General features: G+C 42.5%; 1 protein-coding gene across 3 annotated transcripts in view; it reads left to right on the top strand.

Annotated features, from left to right (window-relative positions):
- Positions 1-25,900, top strand: part of si:dkey-16j16.4 (uncharacterized) — a 109,648-nt gene that overhangs the window by 12,967 nt on the left and 70,781 nt on the right. For all 3 annotated transcript variants that reach the window (XM_048531372.2, XM_048531370.2, XM_048531369.2), the window contains exons 2-3: positions 2,591-2,669; positions 7,195-7,661. In XM_048531372.2, the coding sequence (XP_048387329.1) occupies positions 2,591-2,669; positions 7,195-7,661 (546 nt within the window). The remainder of the gene's footprint in view (positions 1-2,590; positions 2,670-7,194; positions 7,662-25,900) is intronic.

Below are 25,900 nucleotides of genomic sequence, written 5' to 3'. Positions count from 1 at the left end.
GCAATAGTAAAAAGATTAGGTTTGTTGAATCATTTAAAACAGCTTCACACATAGGTAATTGCTGAAAGGCAGTGCATTCGCAATTTCTGTGCCACTTTTCTCGAGCACCACTCAACATTCTAACCTCTACCGCATAGGACAGAAGCTACAGACATGGTGAAATCCACCACCTTTATGTATCTCTCAAAGACAAGCACCACCCTGGTTTGTGTATATAACTCTTCCTTTTGTCATAGCTGGGTTCAAATTCTGAAATGGTCAAACAATTGTTGACGTGGTTGTATTTTCAACACTCTCAGCCTGGGAAGCTGTTGTTAGTGACTCTCCACTACATTCTCAGTGACAGATAGGTACAAGCAATCAGTGCTGGCCTTGTCTTTTCCCTGGCAACAGATTTTAAAAAAACAAACTCTGGAGAGTTACATGGGCAGAAGCAATTTGTTTAGTTCAAAAAGATCATCGACATGATGTTGGATTTTTTGTTTTAGATTTTAAGTCAAGTAAAACATATTTTGATTTTAAAACCCTGAGTTATTCAGGTACTAGGAAATAATTCAAGTATATTCGGAAACAAAACCAGAAATTGCTGGATTAACTCTGCAGGCCTGGCAGCATCCGTGGAGAGAAATCAGAGTTAATGTTTCTGGATCAGTGACACTTCTTCAGAAGCCATCTGAAATTCTTCTTTGTTTTTAACTTCAGTACATTTTCTTGATGAGAAAACAATACAAGTCTGAATATTCCTCTGAAGAGTTTACCTTGATTAGTATTTTCATTAGCATTCTCATGTCTTGGTATGATATCATTTTAGATGAGACTGTGATGTTTTCCCAGATGAACATTCTGGTATGACGTGGTATTTGTTACCTTTCATTAGTATGTGATACAGCATGTTATTTGGGGTGGTTTGTCGCCACTAAATATTTGCATGTGCTATATTTTGGGTCTGTCTGACGATTAGTGGTAGAGACAGACACCATGATAGGGTATCTGCAATATATGTAAATGACTTTGAAGAAAGTGAATGTACTTTAGCCAAGTTTGAGGATGGCACAAAAATAGTTGAGAATGGAATTATTGAGGACACATTGAGAAGAGACAGGGCTACAGACAGGTTAAGTGAGTGGGCAAAAACTCAGCAGATGAAATGTATTGTTGCAAAATATGAGGTTATGAACTTTGGCAGGAAGATGGAGGACCTGAATATTATTTAAGTGGAAAAAGACTGCTGAAAACTACATCACATAGAGATTTGAGAATCCTTGTGCATGAATCACAAAATGCTAGCATTCACATTCAGCAGGTCATAGGGAAGACAAATGTAATGTTGACATATTTCAAAGGAAAGGGAATATATAAAATAGTTAGGGCTTGTTAAAAATACATAAGGAAATAATCAGACTACAGCTTAAGTATTATTTGCAGTTTTGGACTTCTTATCTAAGGCATTGTAGACAGCCAAGAGAAGGTTCATTAGACTGATTTCAGGTATATAAGGACTATCTTAGGAGAGTTTGAGTAGACTGGGCCTGTACTCATTGCTTTTCATTCTTCTAAATTCCAATTAGTTGAAACATGCAACATTTTTTTGGGACTTGACAGGTTAGATGCTGAGAGGTTGTTTCCTTTGTGGTAAAGTCTAAGACCGAAGAGTGTAATCTTGTACTAAAGGGTCACCATTAGACAGATGAGGATGAATTTTTTCTCTCCAGAGGTTAGTGAATCAGTGGAATTATTTGGTGCAGAAGGCTGCAAAGGCTTGATAATTAAGCATATTTGAGGATGAGAGAATTGAAGATTGTGGAGGAAAGTGCAGCTGAGTATTACCAATATATATGATCTCAGTGAATGGCAAGGCAGAATCAATAGGCTGAGTTACCTGCTTTTACACATCTGTCTTCTCCGTACCTTAGTGTGTGATAGCAAGTATCTTGGTGTCAGTTTAAGATAAATTGTGCACAGTCGGAAGCATATTTTGTGAAGGTTGAACTTGGCCCACATGTATTTGCAGGATATTTAATGGTGAATATGCAAGAGGGTTATAGCAAAAGTAGATCTGTTGAACAAGGGAGAAGCTGGAGTACATTTAGCTGAATCATTGACAGAGAGGAGAACCATTAATTAATGGATTTATTAAGTGAGAGTAGATTTCAACAATGAAGTATGTATTCTTTTAAAAAACATTTAAGGTGAATTTGTATGTGTGAGCACTAAATTCAGTCTGGAGGGGCTGAAGTACTGGAATAGATCACATCCTGACTTCTTACCTGCTTACTCATTAAGGTCAAGGTAAGATTGTTCGTTTGCCTCAGTTGATGGGGAATGTGGTAAACTGATGATGACCTTTTGAAACAGTTAATGGGAACCATAATGATATGGTGCTTGCTGTTGTGAGTTTATACCTTGAAATATGTCCAAACAGGGTTGACAGTGCTGCAGAGCCCCTTATTGAAGCCTTGATGGTGCCAGTCTAGCCTCTCTATATTTCCAAAGAGTGGTGTGGCTGGGAAATCCTAACTCTCTGCATTGCCCACTCCTTCTTTTGATTCCTTTCAGTGACATGCCTTATCTTCCTGCCTTGACTCTGTAGATATCCTACTCACCAAGAAATGAGGATGACAGTGATGACTCGGAAGGGGAGAATCAAGAACTGGCGCTGATTGATCAAGGTAGGTAGGGAATAAAGAACTGTTTCATCCTGTATATTGTTGACTATACTTGTGAAAATTGGTACACATTGTGCAAATGTAAAAAAATGATGTGGTGGGCAATCTGTTCATTCTTTGACTCTAACCTGGGCTGTCTATTGACTCCAGACCGATCCGCTTCAATTGGGGAAAAGTGCTTTTTTTTGTTTGGGAACATTAGACTTGAAGACATTTCTGGGGCTTGAGGGTTTGTTATTGAAGAATGATTAGACAGCCTGAGGTTACTATCCTTCGAGTAGAGAAGACCGAGGTGGGTGGGGGGAAGGGATGTGATTGAGATGCATAAAATTGAGGGGCATAGATAGTGTAGACAGGAAGACCTTTCCCATTGATGAAGGGATCTATGACCGAGGGCAGATATTTAAAGTAAGGGCCAGGAGGTTTACCAGGGATGTGAGAAAACCCTTTACATTCAGTGAGGGTGGTAGGAATCTGGAACTCTCTGCCTGTAAGGCTGGTAGATGCAGAGACGCTCTAACATTTATGTATTTAGACATGCACTTGAGATACCAGGGCATACATGGCTATGGACCAAGTGCTTGAAAATGGGATTAGAATAGATAGGTGGTTATTTTTGACCAGCATGAATACGATGAGCTGAGGGTGTTTTTCTGTGATCATAGATCTGTATGACTCTAGCTATGGTGTACATATACATTCCAACCCTTTCTGTTATCAGATAATGAACCTCATTAGTTCTCCATTACCGTGTTGGAGTTGTAATTAATTATGTGAGGAAAAACGGCCAGCTTTGCACTATTTGATCAAATAGTGCAATCACAGTCTTCGCCTCATCTGTGCCATGCTTCCCTTTTCCTGCCCACTCAACCCCATTGATTCTCCAACCCACTGCTCTGACCACAGGCCTGCTTGAGTTCATATAAAGTGTGCACTTGGATTTACTAAATATTAAAGTTGGCCTCCCCCAGTGGGCATGCAAACAGCAAATGGTTCACACTTCACCTGACACTGAGTTTCCGTAACCAGGTAACTGCTTGGTAAGCTTCAGTAACCTAGGGAATGATGAGGCGGTCCCATTTATGTACTGGGGTCTAGAGTTACGTTTTGGTTAAATACGTTGCTTTCTATGTTGAGAATTTTTCATGTCTCACTCATGTGTTTCAAGGAAACACAGGTGTTGCCCATGACTGTTTTACCTGCATCACCCATCTTAGTTCCAATCACCATGTAATGATGATTTGTTTCCACCAGTGTCTGCTACTAAGCTTTTTCAAGTTGCAGCCCCTTCGTCATCAGCTCCTGAGTTATTCTGAAAGATATTCAGTGATGTGATACAGAATGGAGGGGAGCAATGGAATTGTTTGGAAAGCCCTCCAACCCTCTCAGATCTCTGTATTTCTCTAGCACGTTCTTCGCTTTCTCCCTTGTGCCAAAGACAGCTGAAAGCGTAGTCATAAACTGTGAAATTTTCTTCTTTATAGGTCTGAACCTTTTCTTCCACTTGCCTTTTTTTTTTCGGAAGGATATTTCTTTTCCTCCATTAACTCTAGCTCTGAGTACACACCCCTTCCTTTACTAATAGGGAAAATATGAATGACCCTGTCAGTGCTGATGTATACATGAATTAGAACATAGAACAGTACAGCACAGAACAGGCCCTTCAGCCCACAATGTTGTGCCGACCATTGATCCTCATGTATGCACCCTCAAATTTCTGTGACCATATACATGTCCAGCAGTCTCTTAAATGACCCCAATGACCTTGCTTCCACAACTGCTGCTGGCAACGCATTCCATGCTCCCACAACTCTCTGCGTAAAGAACCTGCCTCTGACATCCCCTCTATACTTTCCTCCAAACAGCTTAAAACTATGACCCCTCGTGCTAGCCATTTCTGCCCTGGGAAATAGTCTCTGGCTATCAACTCTATCTATGCCTCTCATTATCTTGTATACCTCAATTAGGTCCCCTCTCCTCCTCCTTTTCTCCAATGAAAAGAGACCGAGCTCAGTCAACCTCTCTTCATAAGATAAGCCCTCCAGTCCAGGCAGCATCCTGGTAAACCTCCTCTGAACCCTCTCCAAAGCATCCACATCTTTCCTATAATAGGGCGCCCAGAACTGGATGCCGTATTCCAAGTGCGGTCTAACCAAAGTTTTATAGAGCTGCAACAAGATGTCACGACTCTTAAACTCAATCCCCCTGTTAATGAAAGCCAAAACACCATATGCTTTCTTAACAACCCTGTCCACTTGGGTGGCCATTTTAAGGGATCTATGTATCTGCACACCAAGATCCCTCTGTTCCTCCACGCTGCCAAGAATCCTATCCTTAATCCTGTACTCAGCTTTCAAATTCGACCTTCCAAAATGCATCACCTCGCATTTATCCAGGTTGAACTCCATCTGCCACCTCTCAGCCCATCTCTGCATCCTGTCAATGTCCCGCTGCAGCCTACAACAGCCCTCTACACTGTCAACGACACCTCCGACCTTTGTGTCGTCTGCAAACTTGCTGACCCATCCTTCAATCCCCTCGTCCAAGTCATTAATAAAAATTACAAACAGTAGAGGCCCAAGGACAGAGCCCTGTGGAACTCCACTCACCACTGACTTCCAGGCAGAATATTTTCCTTCTACTACCACTCGCTGTCTTCTGTTGGCCAGCCAATTCTGTATCCAAGCAGCTAAGTTCCCCTGTATCCCATTCCTCCTGACCTTCTGAATGAGCCTACCATGGGGAACCTTATCAAATGCCTTACTGAAGTCCATAATTGTGGTGAAGGTAATCAGGGAGAGAATGGATGGAAAATGAATATTCAAGGATCTTCAGTTTTTAGGAAAGACAAAGACATAAAGTCAGTGGGGTAGCATTCCTGGATAAAGAGACCGTTAATGTAAGAGTGAGGAAGGATATTGGCTCTGGTGAAGTGGAGTCTGTATGGCTAGAGCTTAGAAACACCAAGGGGACAGAAAACAATAACGGTGGGGGGGGGGGGGGGGGGGGGTACTGCATCTAAGCCTCCAAGCTGCAGTGATAATGTTGGTGAAGGCATTAAATGGAAAATTAGAATTGCAAACAGTAAAGGTCGAGCTGTAATTATGAGTAGCTTAAATCTGCGCGTAAATTGGGCAAACCAAATCAGTAACTAAGCTGGAGAGGAGGAATTCCTGGAACAAGTATGCAATGGTTTTCTGGATCAGTATGTTGAACCAAACAGAGAACAGGCCTAGGATCAGTTAGCACTATATTCACTGGAATGTAGAAGAATGAGGAGGAGGAGGATTTCCTAGAAACTGATAAAATTTTATCAAGACTGAACAGGATAATATACAAGAAAGATATCCCTGATGCCCAGTAGTTGAGAACCGGGGCTATAGTCTCCGGAGGTAAGCCATTCAGGACAGAGACGAGGAGAAATTTCTTCACCTAGACAATGGTGCGCCCTTGGAATTCTCTACCACAGAAAGCAGTCGAGCGCAAAACATTGAATCTTTTCAAGACTGAGTTATTTATAGTCGTTGGGATTAAAGGGATTGAAGAGTATGGGGAGAAAGCGGGGACAAGGTACTGACTTGAATGCTCAGCCATGATTGTATTGAACAGTGGAGCTGGCTCAATGAATGGCTAAATTCCTGCTCCTATTTTCTATGTTCCTAAGGTAGACAGGCATACTATTGCAAATTGTTGCCAAATTTGGAGCGATGTTTTTCTCTTCAATGTGAATGTCAGATGAAGAGTGTGGGAGATCTTCGCCCATGATTTGTTCAGGGGATGTGAGTGGCTCTGCTAAGTGTAACACTTGTTTTTCATCCCTGATTGCCCCTGAGAAGATGGTAGCGACCTGCCATCTGAACAACTGAATGGCTTACTGGGCCATTTCATTCAACAGCCGGTGACATTGCTGTGGCCCTGAAGTCATGTGTAGCCCAAACCAGGGTAAAGATGGCAGTTTTTGTCCCATGAGGGACGTCAGCAAACTGGGCACGGTTTTGCAACCATCTGCCTGCCTCAGGGTCACTTCTTGATGACTAGCTTTGTTTTCCAGATTCATTTTATTTAAAATCTTCAGCTGCCATTGTTGGATTTGAACTCTTGTTTCTGGATAATTAAATTCAGATTACCAGTCCAGTAACAGAACCACAACACCGTTGGCTAGGATTCAATCCTATGGCAGTAGAATGACTTCAATTTTAAATCAATGATGATTTTGGACTAACAAGAAATTAATGATCCCTTTTTTATTCAGTTGTAACTGTAAGCAAACTAAGTGCAATATCTTGTTAGACCCCAGAGTCTATGTGTAGTGGTATCTTTGAGAAACAGCTGGTTAAAACTTCTCACAAACTGCAGTAAGCTTAAAGTATGCAGTCTATGTCAAATCCAAACCACATCTCAACCTACGAGAGTTGGCATGATGGGCTGAATGGCCTCTGTTTGTCATGAATCATTGTGTTGCTTATTTATCCAAAAATGTAATTACAAAAGGCTTCATAAAATAGGATCTTGTTTTTCCCTTTTACAGAAAGTCAAAGGAATTGTCGTCTGTCATCGTTGTCGCCCATCTGTCGAGAAAATCAGAAGCGCCTCTGTGAAGTACGGACCGTATTTGATCCCCTGGACTGTGACAGCTCCGAGGAAGAGCTTGAACGCATTAACAGAGAATTTGGAGCGGAAAAGCGCAAGTGGTCACAGGTGAACAGACTCAGTTGCTACAGTGACAGTGCGTCATCTAGCGATGAAGAGGTCAAAGACTTATGTGGCATGTCCTTCAAGCCTGTACCACAAGCTGATCAGAAGTATATCCACAGCAGCCCTGTGCCATTCAGTGCCACACCTCCCAAGAGACTCCATCCCTTGGTCCAGAGGCCATCAGGACAGATCATACTGCATAGTGTCGGCACCTCAGTTGACCAGGCGACACCATGCAAGCGGCACAGACAGGGCCAAGACTTCAGCAGACCAAGCCTGGATTTGGAGAAAATGCAACAGGTTGGTGCAAAGTTAACAGTGAATCTAATGGAACTGGGTCATACTTCCGCCATTTGGAAAGAAAAAGTATCATAAAATGCAGTCCCTGAGAATTGGTGGGCCTGAGGTAGTGCAGTTCCTGTCAAGTATGGCCTGCTGTTCTGAGGATCTGCATTAAAATAAAGCCACAGGTTCTGAGTCCTGCTGATTGTAACTGTTGAGGACCAATAAGTTCTATTTGAAGAAAACTACGGGGCTTAAGAAATTTCAGGTTTGTACAGTTCCCCAGCACCCAGTGCACTTAGCACAAAAAGACTGGTGTCATGGAGTCAGAGTCCTACAGCGCAGAAACAGGCCCTTCGGCCCAAACTGTTCCATGCCAACCAAATGTCCATCCACGCTAACTCTTTCCCTGATCTTGTCCCACATCCTTCAATGGGTGGCACGGTGGCTGAATGGTTAGCACTGCTGCCCCACAGCACCAGGGACCCGGGTTCGATTCCACCCTTGGGTGACTGTCGGTGTCGAGTTTGCACATTCTCCCCGTGTCTGTGTAAGTTTCCTCCGGGTGCTCCAGTTTCCTCCCACAGTCCAAAGATGTGCTGGCTGGGTGGATTGGTCATGCTAAATCACCCATAGCATTCAGGGCTGTGTAGATTAAGTGGGTTATAGGGAGATGAGTCTGGATGGGATACTCTGAGGTTCGGTGTGGACTTGTTGGGCTGAAGGGCCTGTTTCCATCGTATAGGAATTCTGTGATCTAAATCTTTCTTATCTATGTATTCATCCAAATGCCTTTTAAATGTTGTTAATGTACCTGCCTCAAGCACTTCCAGTAGCAGCTCATTCCTATGCATACCACCCTCTGTGTAAAAAAAAAAGTTGCTCCTCCAGTTCCCATGTATTCTTTCCCCTTGGTGAGTTTGAATTTAATACAGATTTCAAAGGTAACTGAATGTTTAGTTGTCCTTGGAACATGAGTAATGCAGACAAAACCAGTATTTATTGCCCACTCCTAATTAGCCTGGAGATTGTGGCAGTGAGTTGCCTCAAACCACTGCATGCTATCTGGTATAGATACACCCTGCAGTGTTGTTTTTAATCTGTGGCAATTTGATACAACTCAGATGATCTCTGTGCTGTTTCAGAGGGAAGGTAAAAATCAACCACATTAGTGTTGATCTGCAGACCAGGGAGGGACAGCAGATTTCTTTCCCTGAAGTGCGTAGGGTATTTATGAAAATCCAGTGATTTAATGATCATTATTCATGAGGCTGGCATTTTACTCTAGATTTATTATTGTAATTAAATTAAAAATGCTTCAGTTGCAATGATGGCATTTGAACTTGTAACTCCAAAGTATGAGTCTAGATTTCCCAATGTTAGTATGCTAATATTACCACTATCTAGTTCCTTGCATTGAATTCTTCTGCTAGTACCTATCATAACCCAGAGATGCCAAAATGCTTTACAACCAATGATGTACCATTGAATGATAGTCACTTATAAGGCAGGACATGTGGCAGCCAATTGGTCTACATTGAGTTTCCATGAACAGCAATGTAATAATGACCTAATCTTGTTTTTAATGATGTTGATTGAGGGATAAAGATTGACAAGGATACCAGGGGAACAACTTGTCTACAAAATTGGTGTAGCGGCATTTCTTGCCAGTGAGGCGATTAAAAGATGGCACCTCTGCCATTGCAGGAGTTCCTCAGTACTGCATCGGAGTGTAACGCTTCTTGTGAGTGGCATTTAGTCTCATGTTCAGAGAGTACCAGGTAAGTCTGTGATGATTAATACAGATGAAAAATTACTGCAATAACAGTGGTCTGTTTTCTCATAACACTGGAAACCGTAGCAACAGTGATTTATGAAAAACAACAGACTGACTGTAGCAGATGCTTTTTAAATTCAGATCAGTGAAAGTATAGATTCCAGAGCAAATACCTGACTGTTGCTGCTCGTAGCCACTAACCTGGTGGTAATGGTGGAGAAATGTGTGTCTGGAGACTGTTCAACATTAAACTCAGATTTCCTTTAACAGAACCCAGGAGGGACAAGGTAAAGGGGGTTTTGGGTAGGGTACAGCAGAGGAGTGGAGAAAAGCTCTAGGTAAAAGGGTTTTGAAGAAGAGTCCCTTGGTGCACATCAGCACACTTGCACTTCAGAAATGCTTGAACTGTTGTCTTGGGGTCTTGTTATGTTGATTGGATTCAGTCAAATTCTCATCTCTGAGTTATGATTTGGTAAACGTGATCATTAATGGTTTTTCTAACTGTTGACCATAGAAGTTTATTTTTTCATGTAGGCAAATGAAAGTTCAAGTTAATCTCCAGAAGCATGGCTACATAACAGGTAGACAGACCTTGACTCAAGGCCTTACTGGAAAGATAACATTCCTTCTCCTTGCCAGCCTCTACAGTATTGCACTGAAATATTCTGGCATTGACTGAAAGGAGGGTATTCATAATATAGTTTTGAAAACATGTAGAATCTTTTTAAGTTTTAAAATTAGGGGTGTAGATTATAAAAGGAAATATATAATCCATTTTACAGTGTCTGTGTTTTTGTATGCACTTTTATAAAAAGTAGATTTTTTTTCAAAAAATGCAAAATTATAAAACTTTCCAATGCAGTGAGTCTGATCTAGGAAGAGAGATTCTCAGATAAGCCCGGGTTGACACACAAGCAAAATGTTCTGATGCAAGGCAGCAGTACAACCAGCAGTAAAGTTGCAGGAATTGTGACTACATGTGCAGTAATTGCACCCTCTGATGATGTGATGGCAGCTAATGTCCATCCCTACTTACTCTGGGGAAACTGGTGATGGGCTGTGACCTACTGATGTCCTTGATGTAGCAGCACCCAGAAAGTCATTCTCACAGCCCGGCTGTTCTCTGGGTGATTATCTGTGGACACTGACTGTAGTACAATCTATCGAGATAGTAGGAACTGCAGATGTTGGAGAATCTGAGATAACAAGGCCCGAAACGTCAGCCTTCCTGCTCCTCTGATGCTGGTTAGCCTGCTGTGTTCATCTAGCTCTATACCTTGTTGTCTCTGTAATACATTCTGTCTTGTTCACTGAACTCCATTGTTAGAACATCAAGGGATCTCATGCATCCAATATTCCTGAAACCTTATAGGAAAGGATGCAATGGAAGTTAGTTCTTCACAGTAACAGGTGAAGCCTCAATTCTAGCACTTCTAGATAGGGAGGCTGGTAAGGACACTGTCATTTGGGCAAGGCATCATAGAAGAGGCACTGGCATATGGTAGTAAATGGTCATGCTGCACAGCCTCCTAGTTTTGTCCAGGAAACTCTTTATTGCCTACCAGGAGCTGCAGCATTGTCAGCTGATCGGTGGTTTTGATAATATAAAGTTTCTTCACTGTAGAATCACAACTGTCTCCCATGCATGATGCCAATACTTTGATTTTATTTAGCATCATGCTGGGGAAAGGGGATGAGGGTGGATGCTCGTGGTTATGGTTACATGGCTGTGAAAGATACATCACTATTAAATCCCATCTTGTAACCACTATTGTAATATAAGAGACTTTCTGTGATCTATGTTGGCACACTGGCAAAATCATTTAACTTTCCATTAAAAGTTCAGTAAAAATTGAATCTCCCTTTTAGTATCCCTCTAATAATTCTTTTTGTCTCCTGCTTGCTGTCATCCTTGAAAACAACTCTAATGTTGCCTGATGGATACAGTATAAATATGCAGTTGTTTGGAATTCTGGGTGCAGTTTTTATGGACAAGAGAAGGAAACAGAACAAAGACAAAAAAGAGCAGGGCAAGAGATGGGGTAAAATGTAAACTAATGCTATGCTGATTTGGAGCAGGACAGTGGGACATTGGCAAACACTGCTGCCTCATAGCACCAGGGACCTGGGCTCAATTCTAGCCCTGGGTGACTGAGAGGAGTTTGCATATTCTCCCTGTGTCTGCGTGGTTTCCTCCAGTTTCCTCCCATGATACGAAGATGTGCAGTTTAGTTGGGTTGACAATGCTAAATTGCCCCATAGAGTCCGGGGATGTGTAGTTGAGTTAGTCATGATAAATGTGGGGTTACAGGGATGGGGCAGCTTTGGGTGGGATGTGCTTTGGAAGGTTGGTGTAGACTTCATGGGCTGAATAGCCTATAATCCACTCTTTAGGGATTTCATGATTCTGTGACTATCTGTTAAACACTGCCACATTGACTGCAGTGTAGCTGGAAAAGTGACTTTGCCAAACTGGTGACCCCACAATGGTTCCACCTGGAAGCTGGGCATCAGATATATTGGCCCCATTTCACAGCACTAACTTCTGTTTGAAAACTTCTGACACATTTTATGATTCAGAAAGAACTGGCTGTTCCGTCAGCTTTGAATGAAGATTAAGACTGCAGTGGTTCCCTGAATATTGCAGAGTGGGCGCTATCATGCACGCACAGTGATCTGTCCAATCTCGCTTCATTGTAAGAACTTTTTCCTCTTAAGACCTTCCGTCCATTCCAGGCTACATCCTGGTAAATCTCCTGTTCACCTTTTCTAATGCTTCTACAACTTTCCTGTAATGAGGTGACCAGAACTGGACACAATACTCCAGATGTGGCCGAACCAGGAGAGGAGGACAGTGTGAAACAGCCTGGTAGGCTGGAGGAGGTCCATGTTAGTAAGGAAGATGTATTAGGAATTTTGAGGAACTTGAAGATAGATAAGTCCCCTGGCCTGATGGGATTTATCCAAGCATTCTATGGGAAGTGAGGGAAGAGACTGCAGGGCCTTTGGTGACGATCTTTCAGTCCTCACTGTCCATGGATATAGTGCTGGAAGATTGGAGAGAGATATATAGCTGGACCATAACTTCACAGCTCTTGAACTCAATCCCTCTATTAGTGAAAGCTAACACACCGTACACCTTCTTAACAACTCTATCCACCTGGGTGGCAGCTTTCAGGGAACTCTGGACATGAACCCCAAGATCCCTCTGCTCCTCCACACTGCCAAGAATCTTTCCATTAACCCTGTGTTCTGCTTTCAAGTTTGTCCTTCCAAAATGAATCACCTCACACTTTTCAGGGTTAACCTCCATTTGCCACTTCTCAGCACAGCTCTGCATCCTATCAAAGTCCCTTTGTAACCTCGAACTGCCCTCCTCACTGTCCACAACTCGACACAACTTCGTACTGTCCACGAACTTACTAATTCACCCTTCCACTCCTACATCCAAACCATTTACAAAAATCGCAAATAGAAGAGCACCCAAAACAGATCCCAGTGATACAGCCCATCACCAATTTCTCCAGAGTAAATAGGGATGGACATTAGCTACTATCACATCTTCAGGGGGTGCATTACTGCACATGTAGTCACAATTCCTGCAACTTTACTACCGGTTGTACTGCTGGCTTGCCTCAGAATATTTTGCTTGTGTGTCAACCCAGGTTTATCTGAGAACCTCTCTTCCTAGGTCAGACTCACTGCATTGAGTAACTGAGCACGATGTTGAATATTTTCCGTCCACTACCACCACCTAAGGGTCAGCCAATTCTGAATCCAATCTGCCACATTTCCCCCTATCCCATACCTCCTTACTTTCTGCATGAGCCTACCATGGGGAACCTTATCATACGCCTTACTTAAACTCATGTATCCCACATCCACTGCTTTACCTTCATCCACATGTTTGGTCAGCTCTTCAAAGAATTCAATAAGTTTTGTGAGGCCCCTCACAAATCCATGCTGACTATCATGAATCAAACCGTGCCTATCCAAGTGATCACAAATCCTATCTGTCAGTGCCCTTTCCAATAATTTGCCCACCACTTAAGTAAGACTAATTGGCATGTAATTTCTGGGGTTATCCCTATTCCCTTTTATTTGAACAAAGGAATGACGTTTGCCTCTCTCCAATCTTCCGGCACTATATCCGTGGACAGTGAGGACTGAAAGATCGTCACCAAAGGCCCTGCAGTCTCTCCCCTCACTTCCCGTAGAATGCTTGGATAAATCCCATCAGGCCAGGGGACTTATCTATCTTCAAGTTCCTCAAAATTCCTAATACATCTTCCTTACTAACATGGACCTCCTCCAGCCTACCAGGCTGTTTCACACTGTCCTCCTCTTCAACTCGGTCTCTCTCAGTTGTGAATACCAAAGAAAAGTATTCATTAAGTTCCTCTCCTATCTGTTTAGGCTCCGTACACAAATTTCCTATACAATCCTTGTTCGGCCCTACCCTTTCTCTGGTCATTCTCTTATTCCTCACGTATGTGTAAAAAGCTTTGGAGTTTTCATTGATCCAATCTGTCAAGGTTTTCTCATGCCCCCTTCTAGCTCTCCTAAGCCCTTTCTTCAACTCCTTTCTGGCTAACTTGTATCCCTCTAGCCTTTTCTGTTCCTAAACCTTATATAAGCATCCTTCTTCCTCTTAACCAGTTGTTTGATCTCTCTTGAGAACCAAGGGTCCCTCACTCGACTGCATCTTCCCTGCCTGCTGGCGACAAACATATCAAGCACACGCAGTATGCATTCTTTAAACAATCTCCGCATTTCTATCGTGCTCTTCTCTGACAGCGTCTGTTCCCATTTTATCTTACCCAGTTCTTGCCTAACAGAATTGTGGTTCCCCTTCCCCCAATGATAAACCTTACCCTGCTGTATGTACCTATCTGTTTCGATGACTATTGTAAAAGTAACAGAGTTATGATCGCTACCGCCAAAATGTTCTCCTCCCTACGGGTCTAACAATTGGCCTGGTTCATTGCCAAGCACCAAATCTAAAGTAGCCTCTCCTTGTGTTGGTCTATCTCTGTACTGTGCCAGGAATCCTTCCTGAATGCACTGGACAAAATCCGCTCCATCTAAACTATTACAACTAAAAAGTTTCCAATCAATATTTGGAAAGTTGAACTCACCCATGACTATAACCCTGTGACTTCTGCATCTTTCCAGTATCTGCCTCCCAATCCACTCCTCCACTCCTCTCCAACTATTATGGGTCTGTTTTTAAAAAAAACCAACAAAGTGACTACTCCTTTCTTGCTCCTGACCTCAACTCAAACTGACTTTGTAGACATATCATTCTTGAATTGCCTTTCAGTAGCTGCTATACCACACCTGACTAGCAATGCCACTCCCCCACCTTTTTTTCCACCCTCCCTATTTCCTTTAAAACATCTAAATCCTGGAACTTCTAACAACCGTTCCTGTCCCTGACTTACCCAAGTTTCTGTAATGGCCACAACATCGTAGTTCCAAGTACTGACCCATGCTCTTAAGTTCATCCGCCTTATTTCTCATACTTCTAGCATTGAAGTACACACACCACAAACCATCTGTGTCCACAATTATGCTCCATCGACCGTATTTCTTTTTTCACAACCTCACTCCAATGTATGAGTCAGTGTGCACTGTTGGATATTGTCCAGTTGAGTGAAGGGAAAAGCATTTGTCATAACAAGCAGGGCCTTGGATTTGAAGAGACATTATGAATCTTGCTATTGTCTTTATTTATTTATTCATTGGCAGCAAAAATTATTCATGAACTTGCCAAGTGTGTCAGTCTAAATTTGTAACATTCAATGTAAAGGTGAGGTGATTGTCTCATGGTACTATTCTGGTACCATGAGACATCTTGGTGCCCACAATCAATGTTGAGGGCAACCCCCTCCCTTCATTGTACATCAATGACTGCTACACTCTGTTGGGCTTGTCCTGCAATGATATTAGTCAGAGCTGGATTATTAATCCACAGATCTAGGTAGTTGTGTTTTCATTTTTTTTCAAGGAAGGTGGAAGTCACAGACTAGCCAATACTTTTTGTCCTTCCTCAATTGCCCTTGTGAAGATGATGAGCTAACTTATTGAACCGTGATAATTCATATGCTGTAGATAGACTATAATGCTGGTAGGGAAGAGTCTCCAGGATTTTGAGCTGGATGGGGGGAATCTGGGTTCGAATCCCACATGGCAGATGGTGGAATTTGAATTCAATTAAATAATCTGGAATTAAGAGTCTAATGATTACTGTGAAACCATTGTTGATTGTCAGGAAAAGCCCATCTGGTTCACTAATGTCCAATAGGGAGGAACTTGCCATCTAACCTACATGTGACTGTACACTGTCAGCAATGTAGTTGACTCTTAACTAGAAAACAAGCCACTCAGTTGTAACAATTGACAGAAAGTATTAAAAAAAAACTGAATAAACCGCTTGGCATTGATCTAGGCACCAGAAATGACAGCAGCAAAAACAGCCCTGTGGACCTTGCAAAGTCCTCCTCACGAACATCTGGACCTAGTGCCAAAATGGGGAGAGCTGCCTCACAGACTAGTCAAGTGACAGTCTGATGCGTTCACATTCATCAAATTTACAATCAACATCTCAGACATTACTATCACCATCCCTGAGTATGTCCTGTCCCACCAGCAGGACAGACCCAGCAGAGATGCTAGCACAGTGGTAGACAGTCAAGAGGGCGTTGCTGTCGGATTCCCTAACATTGACTCCGGGTCCCATGATATCTCATGGTATCAGGTCACAAATGGGTAAGGGATTCTCCTGCTAATTACCATATACTGTCCTCCCTCTGATTAATCAATGGCCATCCAAAACATGAAGGGTGACAAAGGCACAGAATGCACTCTGGGAGGGGGATTTCAATTGTCATCAACAAGAGTGGTTCAGACGTAACACTGCTGATCAAGTTGGTCCAGCCCTAAAGGAAATCGCTTCTGGACTTGGTAAGTGGCAGTTGATGAAGGAACCAACAAGAGGGAAAAAGCATGCTTGATCACATCCTTAGTAATCTGCCGGCTGCTGATACATCTCTCCATGACAGTATTGGGAAGAGCGATCACTGCACAAGTCTTTGTAGATTCAAAGTCCTGCTTTTGCATTGAGAATAATCTCCTTTTGTGCTGTGTGGCACTATCAATATGCTAAATGGGACAGACTTCGAACAGATTTAGCAACTCAAAACTGGGTATCCATGACGCGCTATGGACCATATGGACCCTGCATAATTATACACCACCACAATTTGTAACCTCATGGCCTGGAATATCCACCATTCAACCATTGACACCAAGCCAGCAGATCAACCCTGATTCAATGGAAAGTAGAGGGCATGTCAGGAGCAGCACCAGCCATACCTAAAAATGAGATGTCAACCTGATGTGGTTACTAAACAGAACTACTTTTCCACCAGAAAACAATGGCAGTAAGTGATAGAGCTGAATTATTCTGCGCCCAACAGATAAGATCTAAACTCTGCAGTCCTCCCTTATTCATTTGTGAATAATGGTTGGGGGGGGGGGGGGGGACAACAAACAACTCATCAGAGGGGAACGCTCCACAAGCGTCCATTTCTTCAATGATGGGCGAGCCCATCACAATAGAGCAAAAGATAAAGCTGAAGCATTTGCAACAATCTTTAGATATGAGTGTTGAGTGGAGGATCCATTTTGGCTTCCTGCAGAGATCTCCTGCCTCACAGATACCAGTCTTCAGCTAATTCGATTCACTCCATGTGATGTCAAGAAACAGTTGGAGACATTGGACATTGCAAAGGTTATGAACCCTGACAATATTCCAGCAATAGTGCTAAAAACTTGTGCTCCAGAACTTGCTGCTCCCCTAGGCAAGCTGTTCCAGTAGAGTTACTTTATTGATGTTTATCCAACAATACGAAAAATTGCTCAGGTATGTCCAATACATACTTGCCCAAGTGGGATAAATCCAACCCAGCCAATTACCCGATCAGTCTACCCTCGATCATCAGTAAATTAATGAAAGACGCTATCAACAGCGTTATCAAGCAGCACTTGCACAACAATAACCCAATTACTGATGTCCAGTTTGGGTTTGACCATGGTGACATCAACTCCTGACCTCATTACAACATTAGTTCAAAAATGGACAAAGGAATGTAATTCCACAGGGGAGATGAAATGTTCCTTCAGTATCACTGGCTGAAAATCCTGGATCTCCCTCCTCCAAGTGATTGCAGCTGTACAGGCACCAAATGGACTGCAGCAGGTCAAGGTGGCAGCTCACCACCACCTTAAGAACAAGTAGAAATGAACAATAAATGCGGACCCAGTGAACGAAGCCCACCTCCTATGAGTGAGCTTTTGTTTTTAGAATTCTCTTGTTCCTTATTCCGTCGTATAGAATTTTTATTGTCCAACTGAGGGTGCTAGTATGGCTTTCATTCTGGCATCTCATTAGTGTGATGACACTTCTGACCATGCAACCCTCCATCAATGGGTCTGACCTAGGTGGCATGCTGATGTTCTATGGTGGGGTTTGAACACTTAACTTTCTGCCTTATAGGCAAGGGTACTGTGGCTGAGCCATGGTTGGTGCTGTCGATGTCAGCCAAGGTTCTGCCTTTACGTATTGTTTAAACCAGGAGTGAAACAGAATTCTACAATGTAGGGATGGCCTTCTTTTTGGCTAGAAATTCTGCTAAAGGTTTTGCATGATCTGGCATCCCTGGCCACAGCAGAATTGTGTACCGGGGCAATAAACCAGTGGAACACATTTTGTATCCTATTTTCTTGTAGCCCACACTGCATTGTTGTAATGGAGAGGTAATAGATCTTGCTGTTGTTCATTAGGGTAACATAGATTGTGATACTTGATTTATTTACCTTGGGTTTGAAGTATAACATTGCTTATGAGGCCAGTTATCATAGTAAGTGTCCTGATATCAAATGAGCTGTAACCAGCAGAATGTTCAGTGGATGTAAGTTATTTTTCATGATCCAGTGCAGCATGCTGATGATTCAGTTGTTGATGTAGCATTTTGTGATAAATCATGTGAATTGGACAAGGAGAGACATGAAAGCATTGAAATGCTGAGAATGGGTGGAAGACTGAGTTTATAAATTGGGTACGTGAACAGCATCAAATAGGGAGCTGGAACAGATCCAATGCTGTTCAGTGCTAACCAAATGACAATGTGATACTGAGGGCAGATTGAGAGTTCTCCACTTTAGTGAAACTGTTGATCAGTTTCTGTGGGTTTCTGAATTAGCATTAAGGCTGCACATGATATCACACTCACTGACATGCATGAGCACGTTCAAACTGAACAGCACTCGTGCATCTGCATGTGCAGGAAAAGAGCCAAAACTGGACTTAAAAAAACAAACTTAAGAATCACAAATGACTTCTGTGAAGTGACTAAATTTAACAAACTGCTACAGCCCTTGGGCAACTTTTATATCATACACTGTCTGGATATCCTGCTGAGTTCTGGAATTCCCTCCCTAACCATTTGCAAACTTGGGTGGCAGTGAGCTGGACCACTGCAGTCCATATACTGTAGGTTGGGAGTGAATTCCAGGATTTTGACTCAATGTCGCTGAAGGAATGGTGACATATTTCCAAATCATGATAGTGAATGCCTTTGCAGGTATCTGTTGCACTTGTCCTTCCAGATTTAAAGTAATTGTGGGCTAGGAAAGTACTCCCTAAGGATCTTTACTGAATTTCTGCAGTACATTGTACATACTGCAGCTACTGAGCAGGAGGGGAGTGAATGTATTTGGATGTGGAGCCAATCAAATGGGTTGCATTGTCCTGGATGATGGCAAGCTTTTTAGTGATGTTGGAGCTGCACCCATCCAAACAAGTGGAGATTATTCCATTGCACTCCTCACTTTTGCCTTAGATGGTAGACAGGTTTGAGGATTCAGGTGGTGAGTTACTCAGTACTAACCTTTGACTTCCTTTTTTACACACTGCATTTATTTGGTGAATCCAGTTCAAATTCTGGTGAATGGTAACCCCCAAGTTGTTGTTTGGTTCTTGGAGATTCTACAACAGTAATGCCATTGTATGTCAAAGGGGAAGATCAAATTATTTCCTGTTTGAGATACACATGCCACTTATGTGGCAAGTAACATTCATGGCATGGGTCCAGGTCTAGAGGCCTGCTTCAAAACAGATCAGCTACGATCTTAATGAATAACATGGCAGGCTTGAGAGGTTGAATACTTTACTTACTCCCAGTTGTAAGTTTGAATGTTCAGTATCTGAGGAGTCAAGTCTGGCACTGAACATTGTGATTGCCTAACCTTGTAATGGAAGTAGGGTCATTGAAGCATCTGAAGATGCTTGAACCAAGGACTCTACCTTGAGGAACACCTGCTGAGATATCCTGGAGCTGAGATGATTGACCACCAACAACCATAGCTATCATCCTGTGTGCTACGCATGATTCCAACCAGCAGAGAGTTTTCCTCTGATTCTTATTGGTTCTGGATTTGCTAAGTCTCCTTGATGCCAACCTTAGTCACTTCACCTCTGGAATTCAAATTTTTTTGTCCATTTTTGAATTAAGGCTACATTTGAGGTAAGGAGTAGAACCCAGACTGGGTGTTACTGAGCAGGTGCTACTTGATAGCGCTGTTGATGGCAACTTCTCTCTCTTTACTGATGATCGAGAATTGACTGATGCAGTGGTGATTGGTCAGTTTGGTTTTGCCCAGCTTTTTGTGTACTGGACATACCTGGGCAGTTTCCACATTATTGGGAAGGTGGTAATATTGTAGCTGCACTAGAACGGCTTGTATAGAGGAGCGGCAAGTTCTAGAGCACACATCTTTGCTACGGTAAGTCGGAACATTGTCAGGGCCTATAACCTTTGCAGTATCCATTGCCTCCAGCTGTTTCTTGAGATCATATGGAGTGAATTGAATTGGCTGAAGACAGACATCTGTGATTCTGGGAACTTCTGGAGAAGGCTGAGATGAATTTTACACTTGGCACTTAGAGTCATAAAGTCATATGGTAGGGAAACAGACCCTTCGGTCCACATAGTCCATGCTGACCATGTCCCCAAACTAAATATGTCCCGTCTTCCTGCTTTTGGCCCATATCCTTCCAAACATTTCCTATTCATGTATTCGTCCAAATGTCTTTTAAACATTGTAAATGAATTGGCGTCCACCACTCCCTCCGACTGACAGGGCATTCTACACAAACCACTCTGTGCGAATAAAAGCCAAAGTGACCCTCATGTCCTTTCTAAATCTTTCCCCTGTCACCTTAAAAAATTCTCTTAGTTTTAAACTCTTCCAGCCTAAGAAAAAGACCCTTGCTGTTCACCTTGTCTATGCCCTTCTTGATTTTATAGACCTCTATACCATTGCCCCTCAACCTCGTACGCTCCAGTGAAAAAAGCCCTAGCCTATTCATTCTGTTTTTATAACTCAAACCCCTTCACACCTGGCAACATCCTGTTAAATCTTTTCTGATCCATGCCCCGTTTAATAATGATCTTCCTATAACTGGGAGACCGGAACTACATGCAAGAAGCCTCACCAACACCCTGTACAATCTCAACATGACATGTCAACTCGTATACTCAAAGGTTTGAGCAATGAAGTCAAGTGTGCTAAACACCTTCCTAACCACTCTGTCTTCAGAGACCTACCATAAATTGTATAAGTTCTGTTGTATGTTTTACCAAAATTCAATATCTTGCATTTACCCAGATTACACTCCGCGTGCCACTCCTGAGCCCATTGACCCAATTAATCAAGATCTGTTTTTAGTCTTAGATAACCGTCTTCACTGTTAGTTATACCACCAATTTTGGTGTCATCCACAAATTTCCGAACCATGACTCCTATATTCTCATCCAAATTGTTTGTATAAATGATGAACCACAGTAGACCCAGCATTGATCCTTGTGGTACACCTCTGGTCACAGGCCTCCAGTCCGAAAATGACCCTTCATCACTACTGCCCTCTGTCTCCTACTGTCAAACTAACTTCACATCCACTTGACAAGCTCACCCTGAATCCCATGTGATCTAACTTTACTAATTAGTCTACCATGTGGAACCTTGTCAAAGGCTTTACTAATGTCAGTGTAAACAATGTCTTTGCCTTCATCAATCTTTTTGGCCAATTCTTCAGAAAACTTAATCAAGTTTGTGAGACATGATTTTCCTCACACAAAAACATGCTAACTATCCCTAAACAATCCTTGCATCTCCAATTGCATGAAAACTTAACTTATCTTTCAAAATCACCTCCAACAACTTGCCCACCACCAATGTCAGACTTGTATGTCTGTAGTTCCTGAGCTCCTCCTTACAGCCTTCCTTAAATAAGGGTAAAACCTTAGCACTCTCTTGTCCTCCAGCATCTCAGCCGTGGGTCATAGCTGATAGAAATATTTCTGCTAGGGTCCCTGCAATTTCTTCCCTGACTTACCACAATGTCTTAGGATACACTCGATCAGGTCCCAGAAATTTATCTGCCTTTGTTTGATAAGAACTCCAGCAGCACCTCTTTTGTAATATGAGCTGCTTTGAAAACATCAGTATTTATTTTGCTAAGTTCTCTCGCCTCCATTTCTTTCTCCACAGTAAAAACTGAAGTGAAACATTCATTTAGTATCTCTTCCGTCTCCTGAGATTCCACGCGTAGATGACCTTGTTGATCTTTAAGTGGCCTTACTCTCTCTTTCTAGTTGCTCTTTTGCTCTTAATGTACCTGAAGAATCTTTTTGGAGTATCCTTAACTTTACTTACCAAAGCTATCTCATATTCGCTTTCTTCCCTCTTGAACCCCCTCTTAAGAATTCCCCTACACTCTTTATATTCTTCAAGAGATTCATTTGGCACATTCCCAGTGGCTATATCTAATATGATTTTTTTTACTCATAACTAGAACCTCAATATCTTTATTCATCCATTGTTCCCTAATCTTACCAGCTGCACCTTTTTGCTCTCACAGGAACATAATGCCTCTGAACTCTCTCTTTCATTCTTTTCAAAGCCTCCCACTTGTCAGTCATCCCTTTATCTGTGAACCGTTTACTCCAATCAACTCTTTGAAAGTATATTTACATATTGTTAAAGAAAATTTTCTAGAACACATTTTACAAGTTCCTCACCATTCAAATCTTTTAACACCATGGCAGTCCTGGTCACTGTTTGGAAAATTTAAAATTTGAGATCCCTGCATCTTTGTTCCTCAGTTTCTGTCTTTTGGGGCCATATAGCACAACCCCATCAAGGTGATCATCCCTTTCTTATTTCTAATTTTGCTCCATATAGTTTCACTGGACAGTCCCTCAGAAATACCCTCTCTAATTACAGCAGTTATATTTTCCTTAATCAAAACAGACACTCCTTCTCTCTAGCCTCCCTTTCTATCCTTCTATAGCATCCAAAACCCAGAAAATTAAGCTGCTAGTCTCATCCTTCCTTCAGCCAAGTTTGTGTAATAGAACATAGAAAAGTACAGCACAGTACAGGCCCTTCGGCCCATGATGTTGTGCCGTGGAATAATCCTAATCCAAAAATAAAATAACCTAACCTACATTCCCCGCAATTCACTGCTGTCCATGTGCATGTCCAGCAGTCGCTTAAATGTCACTAATGACTCCACTTCCACGACTACCACTGATAAACTATTCCACGCGCTCACAACTCTCTGGGTGAAGAACCTCCCTCTGACGTTTCCTCTATATCTTTCTCCTAACACCTTAAAACTATGACCCCTCGTGGCAGTCAATCCTGCCCTGGGGAAAAGTCTCTGGCTATCGACTCTATCCATGCCTCTCATTACCTTGTACACCTAATAATTTCAACATCCCAGCTCCAAGTTACCATATGTGCCCTGAGTTCATCAGCCTTACCTGTAAGACCCCTTGTGTTGAAATAAATGCAGGTGAATTCTTCAAAATTACCTTGTTCTCTAACCCACTCTCTTCTGCATTTTCTAATTAATTTGCTCTTTTCTGATTTTTAGAACCATCCTCATCAGTCTTTCCATTTTCATTTAAGAACCCCCGCCCACCCACCCTCTACTAGTTTAGAGGCTCCCAAAATAGAAATAGCAAATCTCCCTGTCTGGATTTTGGTCCCTTTCCAGTTCAGATGAAATCCATTCCTTTTGAGCAGGTGTTTTCTGCCCCAAAAGAGATGTGAATGATCCCAAAATCTGAATCCCTGCACATGGCACAATTTCTTCAGCCAATAATTTATCTATCCTATACTTTATTCCTTACCTCATTAGAACGTAGCACTAGGAGTAAACCAGAGATTACTGCCCTTGGGGTTCTGTTCTTTTAGCATTCCACCTAACCTCTTACATTCAGTCTGCAAAGCCTTACCCCTTTCCCTAACAGTGTCGTTGCTACCAATATGTACAACAGTGTCTGGCTTCTGACTCTCCACTTTGACAAAACGCTACAATGTTTTGAGATGTATGTAACCATGGCACTGGGAAGACAATACTACCCTAGATTCACGTGCACTGCTGCAGAATCTCCTGTCTGTGCCCCTGACAGGAGAGTCCCTCGTAACAGTTAGTCATTTAAATCTTGACAAACTCCACATCATATCGATTCAGTCTTAGTGCCCAAGATCTGACTGCCACGTCTTTCACAACAATCCGCAGTCAAAAGAATGTTTCAAACTTTAGTTTTTGCACTAATGTGCTAGGTTTTTGCCATTGTTGAAGATGAGGATATTTGTGGAGCCTCCTCTCCAGTGAGCTGTTCCATTGTCTCCACCACCATTTCACGACTATATGTTGCAAGGCTGCAGAGGTAAATCTGATCTGTTGGTTGTGGAAACACTGAGTTGTATTTGTAACTTGCTGCCTGTGATGTTTGGGACGTGGGTAGTCCTGTTATGTAACATCGGCAGATTGGTGCCCTTTATTTTATTTGGTTTTGTTTCATAGTGCCCATGTTGCCCTCCTGCGTTCTTTGTTGAACCAGGTTTGGTCTACTCATTTGATAGTAATGGCTGAGTGAGAAATATTCTAGACCATGAGGTTGCAGATTGTGTTGAATTACAATTCTGCTGCTGCTGATGGCCAACAGCACCTTTTTATGGATGCCTAGTCTTTATGGATACCTGGGTGGTACAGTGGGTATGTGGTTATCCTGTGGTTGTGAGGCAGCAGAGGACCCAGTTTCGATTCAAGCCTCCAGTGACTGTCTATGTGGACTTTGCATGCTGTCCCAATGCATGCTCTTCCCATGCATGAGTTTGCTCTGGATGTTCTGGTTTCCTCCCACAGTCCAGTGATGTGTGCAAGTTAGGTATATTGGCCATGTTAAATTGCCATAGTGTTCAGAATAAGGGTCCAAACCCGAAACACCAGCTTTCCTGCTCCTCTGATGCTGCCTGGCCTGCTGTGTTCATCCAGCTCTACACTTTGTTATCTCAGACTCTCCAGCATTGGCAGTTCCCTACTATCTCTGACTCTTTTAAAGTGCCAGGTCTGACTGTGTGGACCTGTGGGAGGGTAGGTACTGACCTTTTGACCAATAATTTTAACACCGAAGCTCAAACCTGTTGAGTTCTGTTTCACAACCTGCCACTGTGGGGTTTGATTTCACTACCTCTGGGTCTGCTGGGCCAGTAGTACAACTGGTTCATGTTTAGTACTTTTCTTCTGTAACACGTTCTTGACATAGGAACCCCAATGGTGACTGGCACTGCAGCTAACCCAAATCGGTTCTTTGCCTGGCATCTTCACATTTGTCCATTCACCGGGGCGATACCTCTGAGTCGTCAGAGAGAAATGAGTTGTAGTTTGTTGATTTTAAAAATGGCACGAAAGAAAATGTTGGTGGAAGACAGTTTATGACTGGGCGAGTGGAGCTGTTGATCAGGAATTATAACAGAAACTAAGACCAGGCCAATGAATATCAGGCCATAGGGTCTAACTGCTTCCAAGAAAACTGGGCCATTCCACCTTGGTTTTAGTACGCCTATGGCCACTATCCAGGCTAATGTTTATTCAGATGTTCAAGGATCACAGCTGCTTAGAATGGTGCTATTTTACTAACTGTTGCTGAAAATGTGTTGGTGCTGCTCATTAGGAGGGACAGAACATCACTGTGCGAACACAACAGAAGAAAAGGCACACACTGCATATCCATACTAATTCTGATGTGGCGTGACTCAGCCATTTTGGCACATAGTGAAGCCATTCAGCCCATTGAATGTATGCCAGCTTCTCTGTGGAACAATTCAGTCAGCCTGGGTCCTCACTATACAACTTCAAGGGCCTTCTTAATTTCTTTTAGAAATCTTTTAACTTCCCCATTCAGCAAGTTCCAAGCTGTGTGTACTTGCTACATTGGGAAAAAATTGACCACAAACCCACCGACTTGCTCGATGTCAAATGTGTCCTCTCTACTCCTCAGGCTTTCTGTGAACAGCTTTTCTCTAATCATGTCATAATTTTGTATTTTTTTTAATGCCC

Source organism: Stegostoma tigrinum, chromosome 4 (genome assembly GCF_030684315.1).
Source record: "Stegostoma tigrinum isolate sSteTig4 chromosome 4, sSteTig4.hap1, whole genome shotgun sequence".
Classification (NCBI taxonomy): domain Eukaryota; kingdom Metazoa; phylum Chordata; class Chondrichthyes; order Orectolobiformes; family Stegostomatidae; genus Stegostoma; species Stegostoma tigrinum.
The sequence above is the reverse complement of the archived record's forward strand: the minus strand, read 5'-3'. Positions and strand labels throughout refer to the sequence as shown.